The sequence below is a fragment of the Podarcis filfolensis genome, assembly GCF_964270895.1.
Source record: "Podarcis filfolensis genome assembly, chromosome: 4".
In the NCBI taxonomy this organism is placed as follows: Eukaryota; Metazoa; Chordata; class Lepidosauria; order Squamata; family Lacertidae; genus Podarcis; species Podarcis filfolensis.
The window spans coordinates 41,038,606-41,054,313 of record NC_139607.1 but is presented as its reverse complement, the minus strand read 5'-3'; the positions used below and the strand labels follow the sequence as shown (position 1 = coordinate 41,054,313).

The window sequence follows — 15,708 nt, the reverse complement described above, 5'->3', positions numbered from 1 at the left end:
TGTGCTAAATCTGTTTCATCAGATGTCAAAAGTACCTGTCTTTCGTCGTCTTCTTTTTTAAGAATGAGAAGAAAAAGAAGGAGAAGCGGCCCACAACCCCTGGCACATCATCTGGTTTGGGATCTCCTCTTAGAAGATCTGATTCTCCAGCAGCCATGTCCAAGCGATCAGGTTCACCTGCAACTCCTAAGTAAGACAATTCAGCAAAATCTGATTGGCCACCCTTTTCCCCATCCTCCCTCACAGTCGCTTCAGCCTTCCCCTTGTCCCTAAAGCAGCTAGTGGGAGAATTATGGACGGAATTCATCAGAATGCAGTTTCCCGTCTGTTTCAATGAGCAGTCTGATGCAGGGGAAAGAAGGGAGGGCATAGGCGGTTTTCAAGAGAAAAATGCCAGTCTTAAAGTCATCAGTTTCATTATCATAATATATCTGAAGAGGAAACCAGCAATTTCCTGAACACAGGATTCTAATCATGTTGAATCACTTTTTACTTTTTCGTTTGTTCTGTAGCATGTTGAACATCTGTTGCTACGGAATATTTCCCAAGTCAATCCTGGCCCAAATTCTTCAGAGATGCCTAGGTTGCCAATAAAGTGTCTTATTATATTTTGAGGGCATAGATGAGTAAGCAAGATTCGTCACTTAGCTTGATTACATTTGTCTGCTAGCAATAGAACTGACACTTTTCTGGGAACAGCCACTCACTTCCAATGGCTCAGAACGCTTTGGACAGTTACTCACGGCGCCACTCCTTCATCAGTTTACTTGGTGGCAGGCCATCACAGGCCACTGCCACCACTGGGTAAACCTACTTATGCATGAGATGAGGAGGCTGTCAGCCGCCCCATCCTGCTCACATGGGCTTGGTTGCAGGTTTACCTGGCAAAGTTGTGTCATGGCCTGGAGCCTGTGAGCAGAAAATGAGTGCTGCTCCATCCTCTCCTTGCATTCATGTGACTGCTATGTAAACTTGTAATGAACCAGCCACTGCTATGTAAACTTGCACTTCCAGGCAAGAGAGGACAGGTAGTGTTGGGTTGGTTGACACCGGGTGAGGGGGTGGGTGGGTTGCTGAGCATGGCCTGTCTAGGACCCACAAACTTGGAGTCTGGCCTGGGTTAAAAAAATGTTCGCCGAGGAGGACCGTTAAAATCTACAAACAAATTTATTTTTATGATTGTACCCTTAATTAGTTGTAAAACCACTGATTTAATGCACCTAGTCCAGCTATATCACAGAAAATAATGGTACAGTGGTACCTCGGGTTAAGTACTTAATTCGTTCCGGAGGTCCGTTCTTAACCTGAAACTGTTCTTAACCTGAAGCACCACTTTAGCTAATGGGGCCTCCTGCTGCTGCCGCGCCGCCGGAGCACGATTTCTGTTCTCATCCTGAAGCAAAGTTCTTAACCCAAGGTACTATTTCTGGGTTAGTGGAGTCTGTAACCTGAAGCGTATGTAACCCGAGGTACCACTGTACTAGCTTAGGATCATCACCTACATCAGATGGAGGGGAAGAGCATAATAGCAGCAGAAGTAAGGAATAGCCAATTCTATGGATGTGGAACCAGTTAGAGGGTAGTCATGTAAGGGTTTAAAGTGGCCAACAGCTGGAATGTTGCCACTGAGGGCATATAGGCAGAGCTTGCTTGGATATCCTCTCAAAAGTGCCTATCAAAACTAACTGGCAATAGAGCATTGCACGAGAGTGTTGCTGCTGCCGCTGCTGTTGAACAGCAGACTGACTAACATTCCTGCTGGATACATTGAACTGGCAGTGCAGTCCTTTAGATCCTCACAAAATTTGTAAAGGTTATTTTCCAAGGCAATTTTGTTTGGAAAAGAAAGAGAGAGAAATAGCTCATACATAAGCAAGGTGAACAAGCTATTATGTTACTTCCTGCAAGAAGCGCTTTGATAAAGCGAATAGCATAGTAAAGAAAAAAGTAAAAAGGAGGGAAAGATGTATATATGGCCAAAAGGTTCATAAACAGAAAATAAAGGGTTAATCGGAAACCAAGAAATGCTGACTAGAGGACAAAAGGGACAAAGAAGTTTATCTGCCTGAAATTAGAGCTGAGTCAGAAAGTGGTATAGATATTTAGTAATAGGGTGGTGTCTACAAAAATCTATAGAATCAGCTGACTGGACAAAACCATAAAAAAATCTCACTTAAAAGTAGATACTGGTTACTTTAAAATAGTAAATGTACCAAACTGTGTTCCCAGTCAAAAACAGGTAATATAAATTCAGAAGTTCTTTAAATGTATTCTACAGTGTCTCCCTCTTTGAATTATTGTTACTGAAGTTTTCAACAGACAGATAACAACAGCAAAACAAGCACAAATTGTAATACTGCAGCACAACAGTTCATTGATCAGTCTGCATCACTGGATAGAATTGACCTGCAAAATACTGAACTCAATATAGACCACAGAAAATGTGCAGTGGTGTCTTTGCTTAATTGTTAGGGCATATTCTCACACAAACAAGATGAGATAAACTTGTGTATTGATACAAGCCCAGGGTATGTTTGTCATAGACTCAATTTCCTCCCTGGAGTAATGCTTCAAGTATTTTCATGTTTTGTGAACCTACCAGATTGCCTCATGACAGTGTAATTTGTGTGAACAAGTATGAAATGGATTTGCTGTTAATCCCAGTTGGCACAATTTCTCTCTCCCTGTTTTTTTAAGACTAATTTGCTGGCTGGCACATGATTTGTTTCTTCCAAATGTTTTTGGTCACAGTCCTGTTTTGCCTAAGAACAGACAGTTTGCAAACTTAATCCTCATACTCTATTATGTTTGCAGCTTTAAAATAAAATAAAAATAAAATGTTTTATTTGATGTAAAAGGGCAAAGAGTGGGGAAGTGGGAGAAATCAACCAAGGTTAAGATCAGTTAACAATTGACCTGTCCTTCCTGGGATCTCTTGGTAATACAGTATTGAATTATTTATTTGAATTTATTTTTAGAACACTTACGAAGACTTACCCACAGTCTCCCAAAACTACTAAACAGTATCCGGCTTCTCCTGTGAAACACCGTGCCACTTCAAATCTCAACCAAGAAACGCCTAAGAAAAGGGCAGAAAAGCATAAAGACCAGCAAAGGGAGACTGCTGGTCAGAAAAACCAAGGATCACCTGGTGAAGAGGCTGTAAGCCAACATCTAGCTGAAAAATCTCTGCCTTCTGTAGGAAAGACCGAAAGCAGTGAAGGTGTGCCTTTTTTGCTTTTGCCTTTTTGCTTTTGTTTTGTTTTTGCTTCTTCTGTAATACCTCTTAACTCCTTATATATCAGATATGTACCGTATTCTTCGCCCTATAGGACGTACTTTTTCCCCTCCAAAAATGAAGGGGAAATGTGTGTGCGTCCTATGGGGCGAATGCAGGCTTTCGGTGAAGCCTGGAGAGCGAGAGGGGTCGGTGCACACCGACCCCTCTCACTCTCCAGGCTTCGCGGACCTCTCCGCAAGCAGCGGGAGCGCTCCCGCTGCTTGCGGAGAGTTGCCTGCATGCTGAAGCCTGCGCGTGCTGAGATCAGCGTGTCCAGGCTTCGCGGACCTCTCCGCAAGCAGTGGGAGCGCTCCCGCTGCTTGCGGAGAGTTGCCTGTATGCTGAAGGCTGCGCGCGCTGAGATCAGTGCGTCCAGGCTTCGTGGACCTCTCCGCAAGCAGCGGGAGCGCTCCCGCTGCTTGCAGAGAGTTGCCTGCATGCTGAAGCCTGTGCACGCTGAGCTCAGCGTGTCCAGGCTTCGCGGACCTCTCAGCAAGCAGCGGGAGCCAGCGCTGGGCTCCCACGGCTTGCAGAAAGCTGCCTGTTTGGGGGCTGGGGTTGGGGGAAGCTCGGGCGGGCCTCGCGCCTGGGGGGGAAATAATTTTTTCCCCTTTATTTCCCCCCAAAAAAACTAGGTGCGCCTAGTTCTATATGCCTAGAACGGTAGTTCTATCATTTCCATCTTTGTGGCAAAAGAAATTTGGCACTGATCCAGAGGATGTCATAAATGCCTTTATCTTTAGAAGTCTTAATATTCAGAATATTCAGTTAGGTCTAGTAGTAGGTATAATGTCAAGAATAAACTATTGGGCCATTGGTAAGCAAAACGTATTGAGAAGCCTGACATCGATTCCTGGATATTTCTTGTACTTTTTCTTGCTGTGGTGTCAACCTCTCTCAGTACAGTAACATGCCCTGCTTTACTGAAGATAACATGAATTGCAGGTGCAATTAGAAATACTATATGAACGTTATCTTTTAAACAGTGAAACAAAGGATTAATTTATACAACTAACTGAGGTAGTTTCCTGGGGGAAAGAGCTGTTGTTCATTTCACTTTGATACAACTACCTTGATATACTTTCTAGATATTCTTCTCTGCTTACTAATTTGGAGCCACTTATTAGTACAACCTTAACTATGTCCATCAAATCCATCAAAATGGGAGACAGCGGATGAGTGAGTGCGTCTTCAGGGGTGAAGTCAAACCATTTGAAAGTCACAGTACCTGCTGTGGCTGTAGAGACCAATATAGAAGTGACATGTTCTGTTACAGCTGGGGCAGATGAAGGCATCTGGTTCTGCTGTTCCAGCTGCACCATGGCGTTTCTTCTTTCTACACTCCTCCCAGCAGTCGTTCCTCTTCAGATCACTGCTGTGGATACAAGACCTGATTGTCTCCTGATTGTTTTGAGGTTTTTTTTTTCTGAATATGAAGCGGTTTAGTAATGCTTTAAAGAAATGAAGTGAAGTGAAATTCCACTGAATGTTTAGGTTGCCCAGTGTTTCCTGGGCTGCAGTCTATAATGTTTTAACCGGAACAACAAACTGTTTAGGGAAACTTGCAGCAGGAACTACTGATGCCGAAGAAGCTACAAGGATTTTAGCAGAGAAGAGGCGCCAAGCTCGTCTCCAGAAAGAACAAGAGGAAAAAGAAAAGCAGGAGAGAGAAGAACGTGAAAGGTATTTTCCCTGCCCCATCCCCACTTCTCCATTAATAACAGCACACACTTGGACAGCTTCTCATTGCTGCTGTTAAGAGACCTTTTAATTAGTTTCAATTTCAGAGAGAAGTTAACATGGAATGAATTAGTTAACTTAACTAAACTATAGTGAGTCCATAACCATGATTCCCCAGAACTGGATCCCCCAAAACTTAGGGCACATCTCCCATTTTCCAAGGAAACATGAGAAAAGTACACAGTTATGTGCATTATGTAAGTGTTATGCAAGGTATAGCTCCCTCTGCCAGTCCTAAAACAAGTATTTCTGTGGCTTTGCAGGCTAGAGAGAGAAGAGCTGAAAAGAAAGGAAGAGGAAGAGAGGATTCGCCGGGAGGAAGAGGCTCGCAAGAGAGAGGAGGAAAGAAGGCGTGAAGAGGAAGAAGCTAGGAAAGCAGCGGAGGAGGAAGCTAGGAGGAGAGCGGAAGAAGAAATCCTGCTAAGGGAAAAACAAGAAAAGGAATTGCAAGCTATGATTGAGATGCAGGTATGGCCTTTTGGAGGTATAAGACCATACGTACTATTTAAGAAGTGTTTTGACTATGCAGCCCTTTTCAAAATAGAGCCTAATATTTCAGAATAATAATTATGTTTTGTAAAAAGCAGAAATGCAGTACGTAATGCTTCTGTAGGTTTATCATAGATGAACATACATTGTTACTTTTTATTCAGAGTCAGACCACTGGCATATCTCTAAACCGCTCTTGGTTTCCTGGAAGTCTCATGTACAGATCTTTCCATTATCCATCTCCCGTGATCCATTATCATTTCAATACTTTGGGGTTTAAAATGCAGACATCTGTATGCAAGACATGTCCTCTGCCATTGATCTAAGTTCAGCATTATTAAGCATGTCACACATTATGTAGAAAGTGTTAAACCTCAGGTGCCTATAGTTACTGCCCTTTAAAATGACATACATGCTAAATGCTAACTATATGTCCTGACTTAGATCTGTTAGCTCTTTGACTTTTAACTACAATTCCATCAGTATGGATAGGCTTTGTACTGCTTAGAGCATATTTAAATCCCTTTTCCAGGTGGGTTTGCAGGGCCACCTGGGAATTGTCATAGCTCAGTAGTTGAGCATGTGCTTTGCATGTCAAATTTCCCAGATTCGATCTCAGCCACCTCTAGGTCTGTATAGACAATACTGAAGTAATTCGACTAGCGCTCTAAATTGCTAGAAGGCAGCTCCCTGTGTTCTTATACCTTTCTGGGAACTGGTGGCACTAGCTAGTCTACGTCCACTACAGTCCAGCAGACCCACATGGGAAGATGAGTGGAACCACAACCATTCAGGAAAAAATATCTCGCACAGACACAAAACCCTAGCAGAAAGCTTTGGTGCTATATTTTAGGGAAATACTGTCCACTCACATTTTCTGGAGTCTGGAAAGTTGTCTGTGATGGAATGAATAAGGTGGTTTATTTTTTGGTGGCTTATGTGTGTTTAATTAGAAAGAAGCAGCAGAAGCGAAGGCCCGGGAGGCGGCTGAGCATCTGCGTCTGGAAAGGGAACAAATCATGCAGCAGATAGAGCAAGAAAGACTGGAGCGAAAGAAGGTAGAGAATTTGTCCATATCATGGGTGACAGCATTGTTACTTTTGTCCTCACAAGTTTATCAAATGCATCTCTAAATTAAAGGTATCCTAGACAAGAGAAAAGCTTGATGATGTAGTTGAGCTCCTAATGTCAAATGTAATTGTTCATTATTCTGTTCAAAATTATGATCCTCTTCAGATTTGGGAGCAGCCAATTGGTATGCATGGGATCTGCCTACCAGTTGCAACCTTTCTGTATAGGATCATGGTTAGTAGGGCTGTAATAATCCTACACAGTCTCAAACACATCCTTTTCCAACTTGGGTCCCCGTATGTTGCTGGACTACAACTCCCCTCATCTCTAACCACTGGCTTGCTAGCTAGGGATGATGGGAATTGTAGTCCAACACCATCTGGGGACCCAAAGTTGGTTGGGAAAGGCTACTCTAACAAAAGCAGAGTTAAAAGATATTTACTCTGTTACATGTTTGGCAATTGTCTTTAATCAGATGGTATGAAATTGTTTGCACTGGTGACTTGCCATTGCATTTTCACTACATAGATGAACCATATTAAAGAGAACCATATTGGAAGATTCTAACAGCAGTGATTCAGAAATATGACTTGGTGACATTGCCTTATGTGGCCAGCCCAAGATTTATTACCTTATTCGAGCCTCACATGTCTGTAGAATGGGGAGATATTTCTTCTGTGCTATATATTGATGCAATCTCAGTTAGCTTAGCACTTTCAGTTTTGGAAGGCAAAGAATAATAAAAAACATAATCATTTTCTTTTTCTTTTCAGAGAATAGATGAAATAATGAAAAGGACAAGAAAAAGCGAAACACCAGAAATCAAGGTGTGGAACAGAATTTCCTTCCTTTCCTTGGAAGTGTAGAATTATGTAGTTCAACATACAATAAATGCCATTGCCCCAGAAATCTGAAGATTAATCTTCATTTGTAATATAAGTGGCCACTTTGGGCCCTCTTAGAAGGGTCACAATTGTTTCTCTCTCATATAAACAGCAGAAGAAACCAAATATGTGCAAACATGGGGCAACATAATGGCAAATACTACCTTTCTTAATGCCTCTAAGGGGGAGAGATGAAAGCACGTGCATTGTGCCTTCTGTCTTAGTTCCAAAGTACACAGTTCACACAGCATTTCCCTCCCCTGCTACATGGAGGAAAGCAACTTAGAGAGGGCAGGAACAGAAGTATTTGAGCTGTCCCCTCCTCCCTCCCGTTCTGCTTTTTCTCAGCTGCAGCCACTTGTGACTACTTTTCAGTAACACAAACAAAACAGGGCAGGAAGAAACGCATAACTGGACGTAACATGTAGTTTGACTCTTAATCGCTTACCGCTCCTACTTTATTCTACATACTTGGTTAAATGATAGGCTCTTCAAGAGTAATGGTCAAAGACCAAAGCAATTAGTACTACTGTGCAAATAACTGAAGAGCTGGCTGGGCTACATTTTGCTTGTTATCCTCGCAAGCCTGATTGGTGAAGGGAGGAACTACCTGGATCAAATGGCTGTTGCTTCTGCAGTTATTAGTCCAAGCGACATGAGAGAGAAAAAACAGGGGCTTTAGCTATTTTAAACCCTTGTTACCTTCCCACAGAGCACCTTGATTGAGCTTTGCTTAAAAAAAAAATTGTCAGAGAATCTGGCCGGTGGGCAGGGCATCTCTGATCTGCATAGATACCAACCTGCAGTGCCCATAGTAAAGATCTAAGGTTCCCAGGGAACTAGTGTTGGTACAAGGGCTTAGAGACTGCTTACCTTTCCCACCCTGGAGCAGATAATACAGACATGATATAAGGATCTTGCTGGAAGTTCTCACCCATCTCCTTCTGCAGCCATTGTTTTCCCTTTGTCTGCTTCCGTCATGTTTATAGAGAATGCTACAATAAGAGATTAAGAATGTTTTGTTACAAGCTGTGTGGGGGTATGTATAAAACATTTTGAGCAAAGTATAGCTGGTAAGATATAAATGTTCAGCTGCGCCTCTGGAAAGGTCTGCAGTCAGTGAATTTTACATGTTTGATGCAGAAGGAAGACATTCAGCTGGATGTGCCATCATCTTTAAATCTGGACAAACAGCCAAAGCCACCTGCTATCAATCAAGCAGGTAAAAAACAACACTGTATTGGTATTAAATTATGTATTGATTGCCTTCCAAAATCCATGCTTCAGTGAAACCTGCTAGATTGTTCCTATTTTTGGCAATACTTCCTGAAAGTTCAAGCGTTTGGCCTGCCCATAGTTCTGGCAGACACGTAGTCATTTTGGCCTGCTTCTCATGTGTGTTTGCTAGTTTTGCTATTTACATTGTTTTACTTCTTCTTAATATTAAACCTCATAAAGTTAGCTTGAGTGGGCATGCCACTCACACTGTAAAGAGCTCATAACCCACCCACTCTCAGTAGCCATAAACATCATACCCAGACACTAGAGGGACTTGTCAGGAATAAACATGGAACACTGGTATCAAGTGGTATGGGAGACAGCCTTACTAGAAAAGCTAACCAATAGGCTGAAACTGATGTGGGGTGGAATAGAAAAGAATGCCTTCACTCTAGTATGGCTCCACTTTATCACATGCGCAGCCCAAAAAGACAACAACACAGGGGATAGAAATAATACACAACTGCTCTCTATCCTTTTCCAACCACTAATTGTTTCCCCCACTTTTATTCTTAGTGACTATTTTTCTACAAATTCCCCTGTTGAAAGGGGGGGTGGGAAATGGGAAAATAAGCTGCTAGACATGGCAGATAGCCAGCAAAGTTGTACCTAGAGTAGACCCATTGGAATTATTGGACTTAATTCCATTAATTTCAGTGGGTTTACTCTGAGTATCTTAGTTGTCTATAACCCAATAATGAGGAGAGCAGCTGGCTGCCACCTTTACTAAATGTGATTTCCTCTTCCCCTGCCTATTGGTGGAGAACCTTCAGGGCTCTCACATACTGAATTGCAACATCTCAGGCTTCCCATGTGAAACATCAAGCTTACATATTTTCATCTTTCAGGCAATGATATTTAATTGCATTTCCTAGAGAACAAATCCTGCATTAAGGGTAGGAATAAATATGTGGCTCGCTTTCACCAATGACTTCTTGTCTTGTTGCTTTTACAATCACATTTCCTCATGACATCCTTTTCATAGAAATGAATGGACTAACAAGCTGCAAAGATGATAAAGGCCTGGGATGTGCCGTGTCTGACTCTTTCCCTCATGATGTATTTTCTAATGGACTTAAGCCACTTATGGGCCTTATTCAGCTGAACCCAATGGATGGGAAATCAAATAGCATTGATGATTCAACAGATGAAGTTCAGTCTATGGATGTGAGGTACATAACCATTTAAAAATAATCTTAGTCAGGATCCAAAGAAACACACAATTTGTTACATGTGCCTGCTGCTGCTTTAGATTTGTGTTTTTGTATGATATGGTTCAGGGATATGCTTCTCAAAAAAATACTATTATTTTAAATCTTGCTGAATTTGCACAAATAAATACCTAAAGTAATTTGTATCCTGGCCCTAATAATTTGAAAGTTTCATTTATCCTTTAATGAAACATGCTGTGTTCTATGTTTCTTCCAATTCTTTTGTCATTCCTTCCCTTCCACGGGCATCTGTGAACCAATATTTGATGCTCTTAACTATGGTGTACAAAGGAGCAAAATGCATTCTGCAGCCTGATCCTATGCATGTTTACTCAGAAGCAATTCCTACTGTGTCAAATAGTGCTTTCTTCAAGGTAAGTTGTCTAGGGTTGCAACCTTGAGTTATCTGCCATTCATTATCTGCCTACTGTAAAATAGATGAGCTGAAATCACTCTTTTATCATCTGAGATTTTCATTGTCATGAATTTCATGCAACATACATGTTAGTAACCTGGTTTTCACTCTCTTTTTTTTTAAACAGTCCTGCTTCAAAAGAAGAGCTTATATCTATTCCTGAGTTTTCACCATTGAATGAAATTATGCCTGGTGTTTCTTTGGACCAAAATGGCTCAAATAATGGGAAGGCTCTTCAGGATCTACTAGATTTTACTGGCCAGGCCACTTACCCAAAATTATCAAGTGAAAGTGTCAGCATAGATGATTGTAACAAAAACTTGATTGATGGATTTAATAGTCCAGGACAGGAAACAACTCTCAACACCTTGTGTTGACAAACACACTACTACTTAGCAATAAGGTACTATATTCTTATAATAAGTATAATTGTTTAGCCACCTGTTGCAAGCAGTGTTTGTGTTGCCTTCTGACTGTCACACAACTGAAAAGAAAACCAGGACTCATGAGCCCTCTTCAGAAGTATTGTTTGTGCTTTTAGTGAGCATGTGAGTGGGGAGCAGGGCTGAATTGGATAATACTTGCCTGTCCCTCTATATCAGGGTTTCCCATACTTGGCTGTCCAGCTGTTTTTGGACTACAACTCCCACCATCCCTAGCTATCAGGACCAGTAGTCAGGGATGATAGGAACTGTAGTCCAAAAACTGCTGGAGACCAAAGTTTGGGAAACCCTTCTCTTATATGCACAGTGTCCCTTTTATTTGTTCTGCCGAACACATTGGTATCATGGGCTGTGGCCAGAGGGAGATGTCAAGAGCGTTGCTAGACAGGACAGCCTCATTCATGGGTTCCCTGAACATGTGAACAGTACTTTGGAAAAGGGCAATGGTTTTTTGTCATGTGTGTGTGTTTAAAACCATCTAATGTGCTCAGAGCTGTTGGGTGTTGGATGATGGATTGTTTACTGTCCCATTCCTGAATTTTGTTTAGTAGATAGCATGAGTATAATTTGGAGGCCACATCCAGAAGGCTAATGGGTCTATAATTATGAGGGTCTGAGGGGTCTCCTTTCTTGAAGATTGGCACAATGTTATGCATTTAAGCCTTGAGAGGTTGAAAGTGAAGATCAGAACAATAAATGCAGTATAATAATCTGAAAATCTGAACAATTTAACATAATCTGCAAATAAAACATTGGATTTACGTAAACTAACTCAGTCTGTTTTTCTGATTGACAGATGGCGTTATTTGGGAGAATATAGACACTTCCAACGCTGCTGTTGGTCAAACAAGAGCTCGTCATTTTAAGAAGCTGCTGCAGTCCTCAACATTGGATATCATGTTCCTCTGCACTGAATTTACTGTCTTCCCATGTGCATTGATGAGCAAGTAGTCATTTTGGTCAGGAGTGGAAACTTCAGTTTGAGTGGTTTCAGGGAATATTTGTGGGAGCTTTTTTATAATTGAGCTTTTAGCTGCTAAGAAAACATGGTTATTAAACATATACGTATATATATATATAAATAAATATATTATCAGTGGGCTCCCAAGTGAGTCAGTAAAATTTATTTTAAAACCATTCTTTTAATTTTGTCATTGAGCTATCAGGATTGTGTGTGTGTGTGTACGTAAAAATGCACATTAAAATGAAATGGCTGTTCCTGTGTTTGCCTTTCAGTTTGTTTGTGTTTTTTTTCCCTCTTGGGAAAAAGTCATTTTTTAAATGCCATTTATTATAGGTGTCTTATTGCAAATCAATAACTGAGAAGGCTTGGAAAAAATATGCAACTGCTGGAATCCAATAGATTTTCTTGCAGACAGTGGAACATTTGAATTACCACTCATTAAAATATGGCACATAACAACTTTATTTGTAGTACTTTCTGATCTGTCGGTAACTGAGTTGGCACTGAATTGGAGCTACCACTAATATAGTGCTAAAATGGAATTAGCAAAAGCTTATCACACTGTATTTAATTTTAACTGTCTGTGGGGGAAAGTTTTATCATTACATGTATTATATTATTGTAGAAGTAACTGTATCATGGGGTCCAGGATGATGATATGTTAATGTTCAAGATTCAGTGTCTGTTATCAATACCAGGTGGTTTTCATTCATGGGATTCTCTAATATCCAACAACTCAGCTTCATATAATCAACAGCAAACAGTATATATACGTGGGCAACAAGATATTATAAGGTACATAACCACAAGTGCTGAAAGTCGTACTCCTGCAACACTATAGTCTTATCAGCCTCTCTCACTCTGCAATTGTATATGAAGAAAGCTCTTGTTGAGAATGCATAGATGTTCTGTATAATGTATGAAGGGCATAATTCAGCCTAGTTAAGCATTTTGAGATCCGTTAATTCCAAAGGGCAAGTCAAGCACTTAAATTTCTCTTGAATTTGAAATCGATCAACCTTAAGAGTGTTTAGTTTAGCCTGGATTGTGCACAAGGAATTTCAACTTTTGGTGAACTCTTCTTACCTTTTATGCTGTATTCTATGCTGCCTAGAGGACAACTCTGTCCCATTCTTTACAACAACAAAAAAGACAATTCTGTTGGAGCTAAAGAAATGGGAAACTTTTATATGTTGGGGGTGTTGAAATGTAATGTAGCTTTGTTCTCGTGACTCTAAAAATGGGCACGTATTGAGAAATTTAAGTAGTTATTGAAGCTATGTGATAATATACCCAAATGCTTACAATATTTATGTTGATGTCATTCAGCAAAAAATACTTCCTTGGTGACTGTGCAGTATGTGGTAGCATGGTATGGTGTTCTTCCAAGTTAATTCTGCAGTTTTCCTCATAAACAATAAAGAACTTAATCATATTGTGGTGGTGGTTGATGTATTTAGTTATGACAGATTAATGACACAGCATTTTCTGCAGGTAAAATGTATTTGTATTCAGGTGTTGAAACACTTAAACAGTTTCCCCAAAGATGGAAGGGAAAAGGTTTGACATAAAACTCTTTTACATGAAATACCAAGAACTCAAGGTTTACTACAAGAAAAATTGATAGCTTCTATAAATCAAAAGCAACTTAACATATGAAAGCCAAATGCAAGCACAATTGATTCTTAAATAGACTACATTGTCCGAGTCTATAGCAGATTTTTAAAAACACAAATTATTTTTAATTCAGAAAGTTACAAAAATTGCTTGTGGCAGCAGACATCATTTTTTAGAAAGGTATTTCTCAAACTTACACACAAGGAGGAATCCTAAGATAAGGCCTGCTGTGATTCATGCATTTTTATAAAAAAACCCTCTATTGTTCAGACAGTTTCATTATTGGATAACTTTTTGCTCCCTTAAAAAAGTTTTATAGAGACACGACAGGGTGCATGTGGTGATTCTGATCTTGCACAACAGCCTTGGACCTTCTGAAGCTACATTATGCTCGGTCAGACCACAGTATTGGCCCATTTATTTCAGTCCATATTGTCTACACACTAACTTGTAGTAGCTTTCCAGGGTTCCAGGCAGGGTTCTATTACTTACTCTACAGACACATTAATGAAGGATAAAGCTATCAATAGGTATGAGTTCTGATGCACACAGTTGTGCAACAGCTTAGATTTTGGAGTCCTGAAGTCTGGCAATTCTCCCAAGTCTTCTGAGACAAGTTCTTCTCAAAGTGTTTAGGTAACTCCACAGTTCTGCAGCGACCCACCCTTTTCTGATAACAACTGACCCCAAACCAACACTGATAAGTAAGTCATGAGATTCAACAAGGTGCATCTCAGGAGTAAGTCAGCTCCTTCCTCGCTAGTGGAATTAACCCATTAACTGCATTCCTTAATACGCCTTCCATTTTGCATTCAGAGGATATATAACTACCACACTTACTACATGTAATGAAGTGGGCTCCAGCCCATGAAGACTTATGCCACATCTAATTTGCTAATCTTTAAGGTGCCACAAGTCTTTGTTGTGTTTGCTCCCTGGGTCTCATAATTCAGGATGTTGTGCCAACTGTGTATATGAGTTGCATGACACACATGTAATATTTTTAAGTTACTTAGCCACAAAAAACAAAAATCTAAACATACAAATCCCAAAGGCCGTGAACAAGAAAAGTAAATACATGAGAATTAGCTCAGAGATTAGCCTATTAAAGGAAAGAGAAAAACTTAATTTGGAACAGCATTGTGGACATAAATTGCATTATCTTGTGTAGGTGAAACCTTAGAGCACTTGTTTGGTATGTAGAATGTCCTATATTCAATTCCCAGCACCTCCAAGTGGGCTGGAAATGTCCCATCTGAAACCATGTTTCAGGTTGCTACCACTCAGTGTGGTGGGGCTGAGCTATGTAGATTCAGTATAAAGCTGCTTTCTGTGTTCCTATGCAATACCTTTGCACTGTGCCCAGATATTTTCCAAGTTTAACTACTATACTTTTCCTGTATCTATCTTATGACTTGTTCCAATTCCTAAGTAGTTGAACACTTGTGAATTTGTAGTTCCCAGCCCATATGCTAGCTATTGGATATATAGGTTATAGATAATACATTGATTTTGCAGTCCCATTTGTACATTAGGGAAAGAGATTTATTATTCCCATGTGAACAATTTTAGGGAAACTAATTGAAATTACAGTTCAATGTTTTTTGGATAAAAGTCCTATTGAGTTTTGTGGGATTCATTCCCATGCAAGTATGCATAGCATTAAACTCTAATATTATTTTTAAAAAGATAAATACAGTGAAAGTTCTGAAATCCATAGTAGGCCAGTACCCTTTGATGTTGCTAAAGGGAAATGTCTCAGAACATGTTTAGTTCTCCAAGTCTCCTTATCGATACAGCTAGGAAAGAGTACTTTATTTTTGCTCCCAAAATTAAGCAAGGATGAGAATGGGAGATCCCTGCTAAGCAAGGGAAGGGCTGCTTCATCAGTCAAGGCTCAGCTGTGGAGCAGAATCTGAACGCCCAAGCCTGCCTTGGGCTATGTGACTGGAGTACCTTTTTGGCATGCATAAAAAGCGCATTTTCTCTCGCCAGAGTAGCCAGGCAGCGTTTCCCCAACTTGGTTCTCCAGCTGTTCTTTGGATTACAATTCCCATCATCCCTGGTCACTGTTCCTGCTAGCTAGGGATGATGGGAGCTGTAGTCCAAAAAACAGCTGGGGGGGGGAAGACCCAGGTTTGGGGAAAAACAGCCTACCTCCACACACCTGCGATTAACCTACAGTCAGCCTCAGTAGTGCGCCATGTGGAGTTTAACGCCCTTTTTATGTTTATGTCTGTTTTACAGTCAAGTATTTCTAGGCCGCCTTCCCGCGTAAATACAATTTCGAGGCATTAAAAAAAATAAAAAATTACA

General features: G+C 40.6%; 1 protein-coding gene and 1 long non-coding RNA gene across 12 annotated transcripts in view; one reads left to right on the top strand and one right to left on the bottom strand.

Moving 5' to 3' along the window:
• The window catches only part of MAP7D2 (MAP7 domain containing 2), a 47,981-nt gene extending 34,771 nt beyond the window's left edge, over window positions 1–13,210 (top strand). For 10 of the 11 annotated variants that reach the window (XM_083612284.1, XM_083612278.1, XM_083612281.1 and 7 more), the window contains 10 exons: window positions 63–190; window positions 2,979–3,223; window positions 4,837–4,963; window positions 5,284–5,488; window positions 6,463–6,567; window positions 7,354–7,407; window positions 8,608–8,686; window positions 9,728–9,914; window positions 10,496–10,771; window positions 11,608–13,210. In XM_083612284.1, coding sequence (XP_083468410.1) covers window positions 63–190; window positions 2,979–3,223; window positions 4,837–4,963; window positions 5,284–5,488; window positions 6,463–6,567; window positions 7,354–7,407; window positions 8,608–8,686; window positions 9,728–9,914; window positions 10,496–10,745 — 1,380 coding nt within the window. In that variant the 3' untranslated portion in view covers window positions 10,746–10,771; window positions 11,608–13,210. Of the gene's footprint in view, window positions 1–62; window positions 191–2,978; window positions 3,224–4,836; window positions 4,964–5,283; window positions 5,489–6,462; window positions 6,568–7,353; window positions 7,408–8,607; window positions 8,687–9,727; window positions 9,915–10,244; window positions 10,328–10,495; window positions 10,772–11,607 lie in introns of those variants that run through there. The other variant, XR_014547764.1, reaches the window with a different exon arrangement.
• LOC310762051 lies at window positions 8,203–15,631 on the bottom strand. The gene is made up of 2 exons (XR_014547832.1): window positions 15,349–15,631; window positions 8,203–8,459 (listed from the first exon to the last, which is right to left on the bottom strand). It is a non-coding gene; the product is annotated as an uncharacterized lncRNA (long non-coding RNA).
• Window positions 15,632–15,708: the final 77 nt, after the last annotated feature.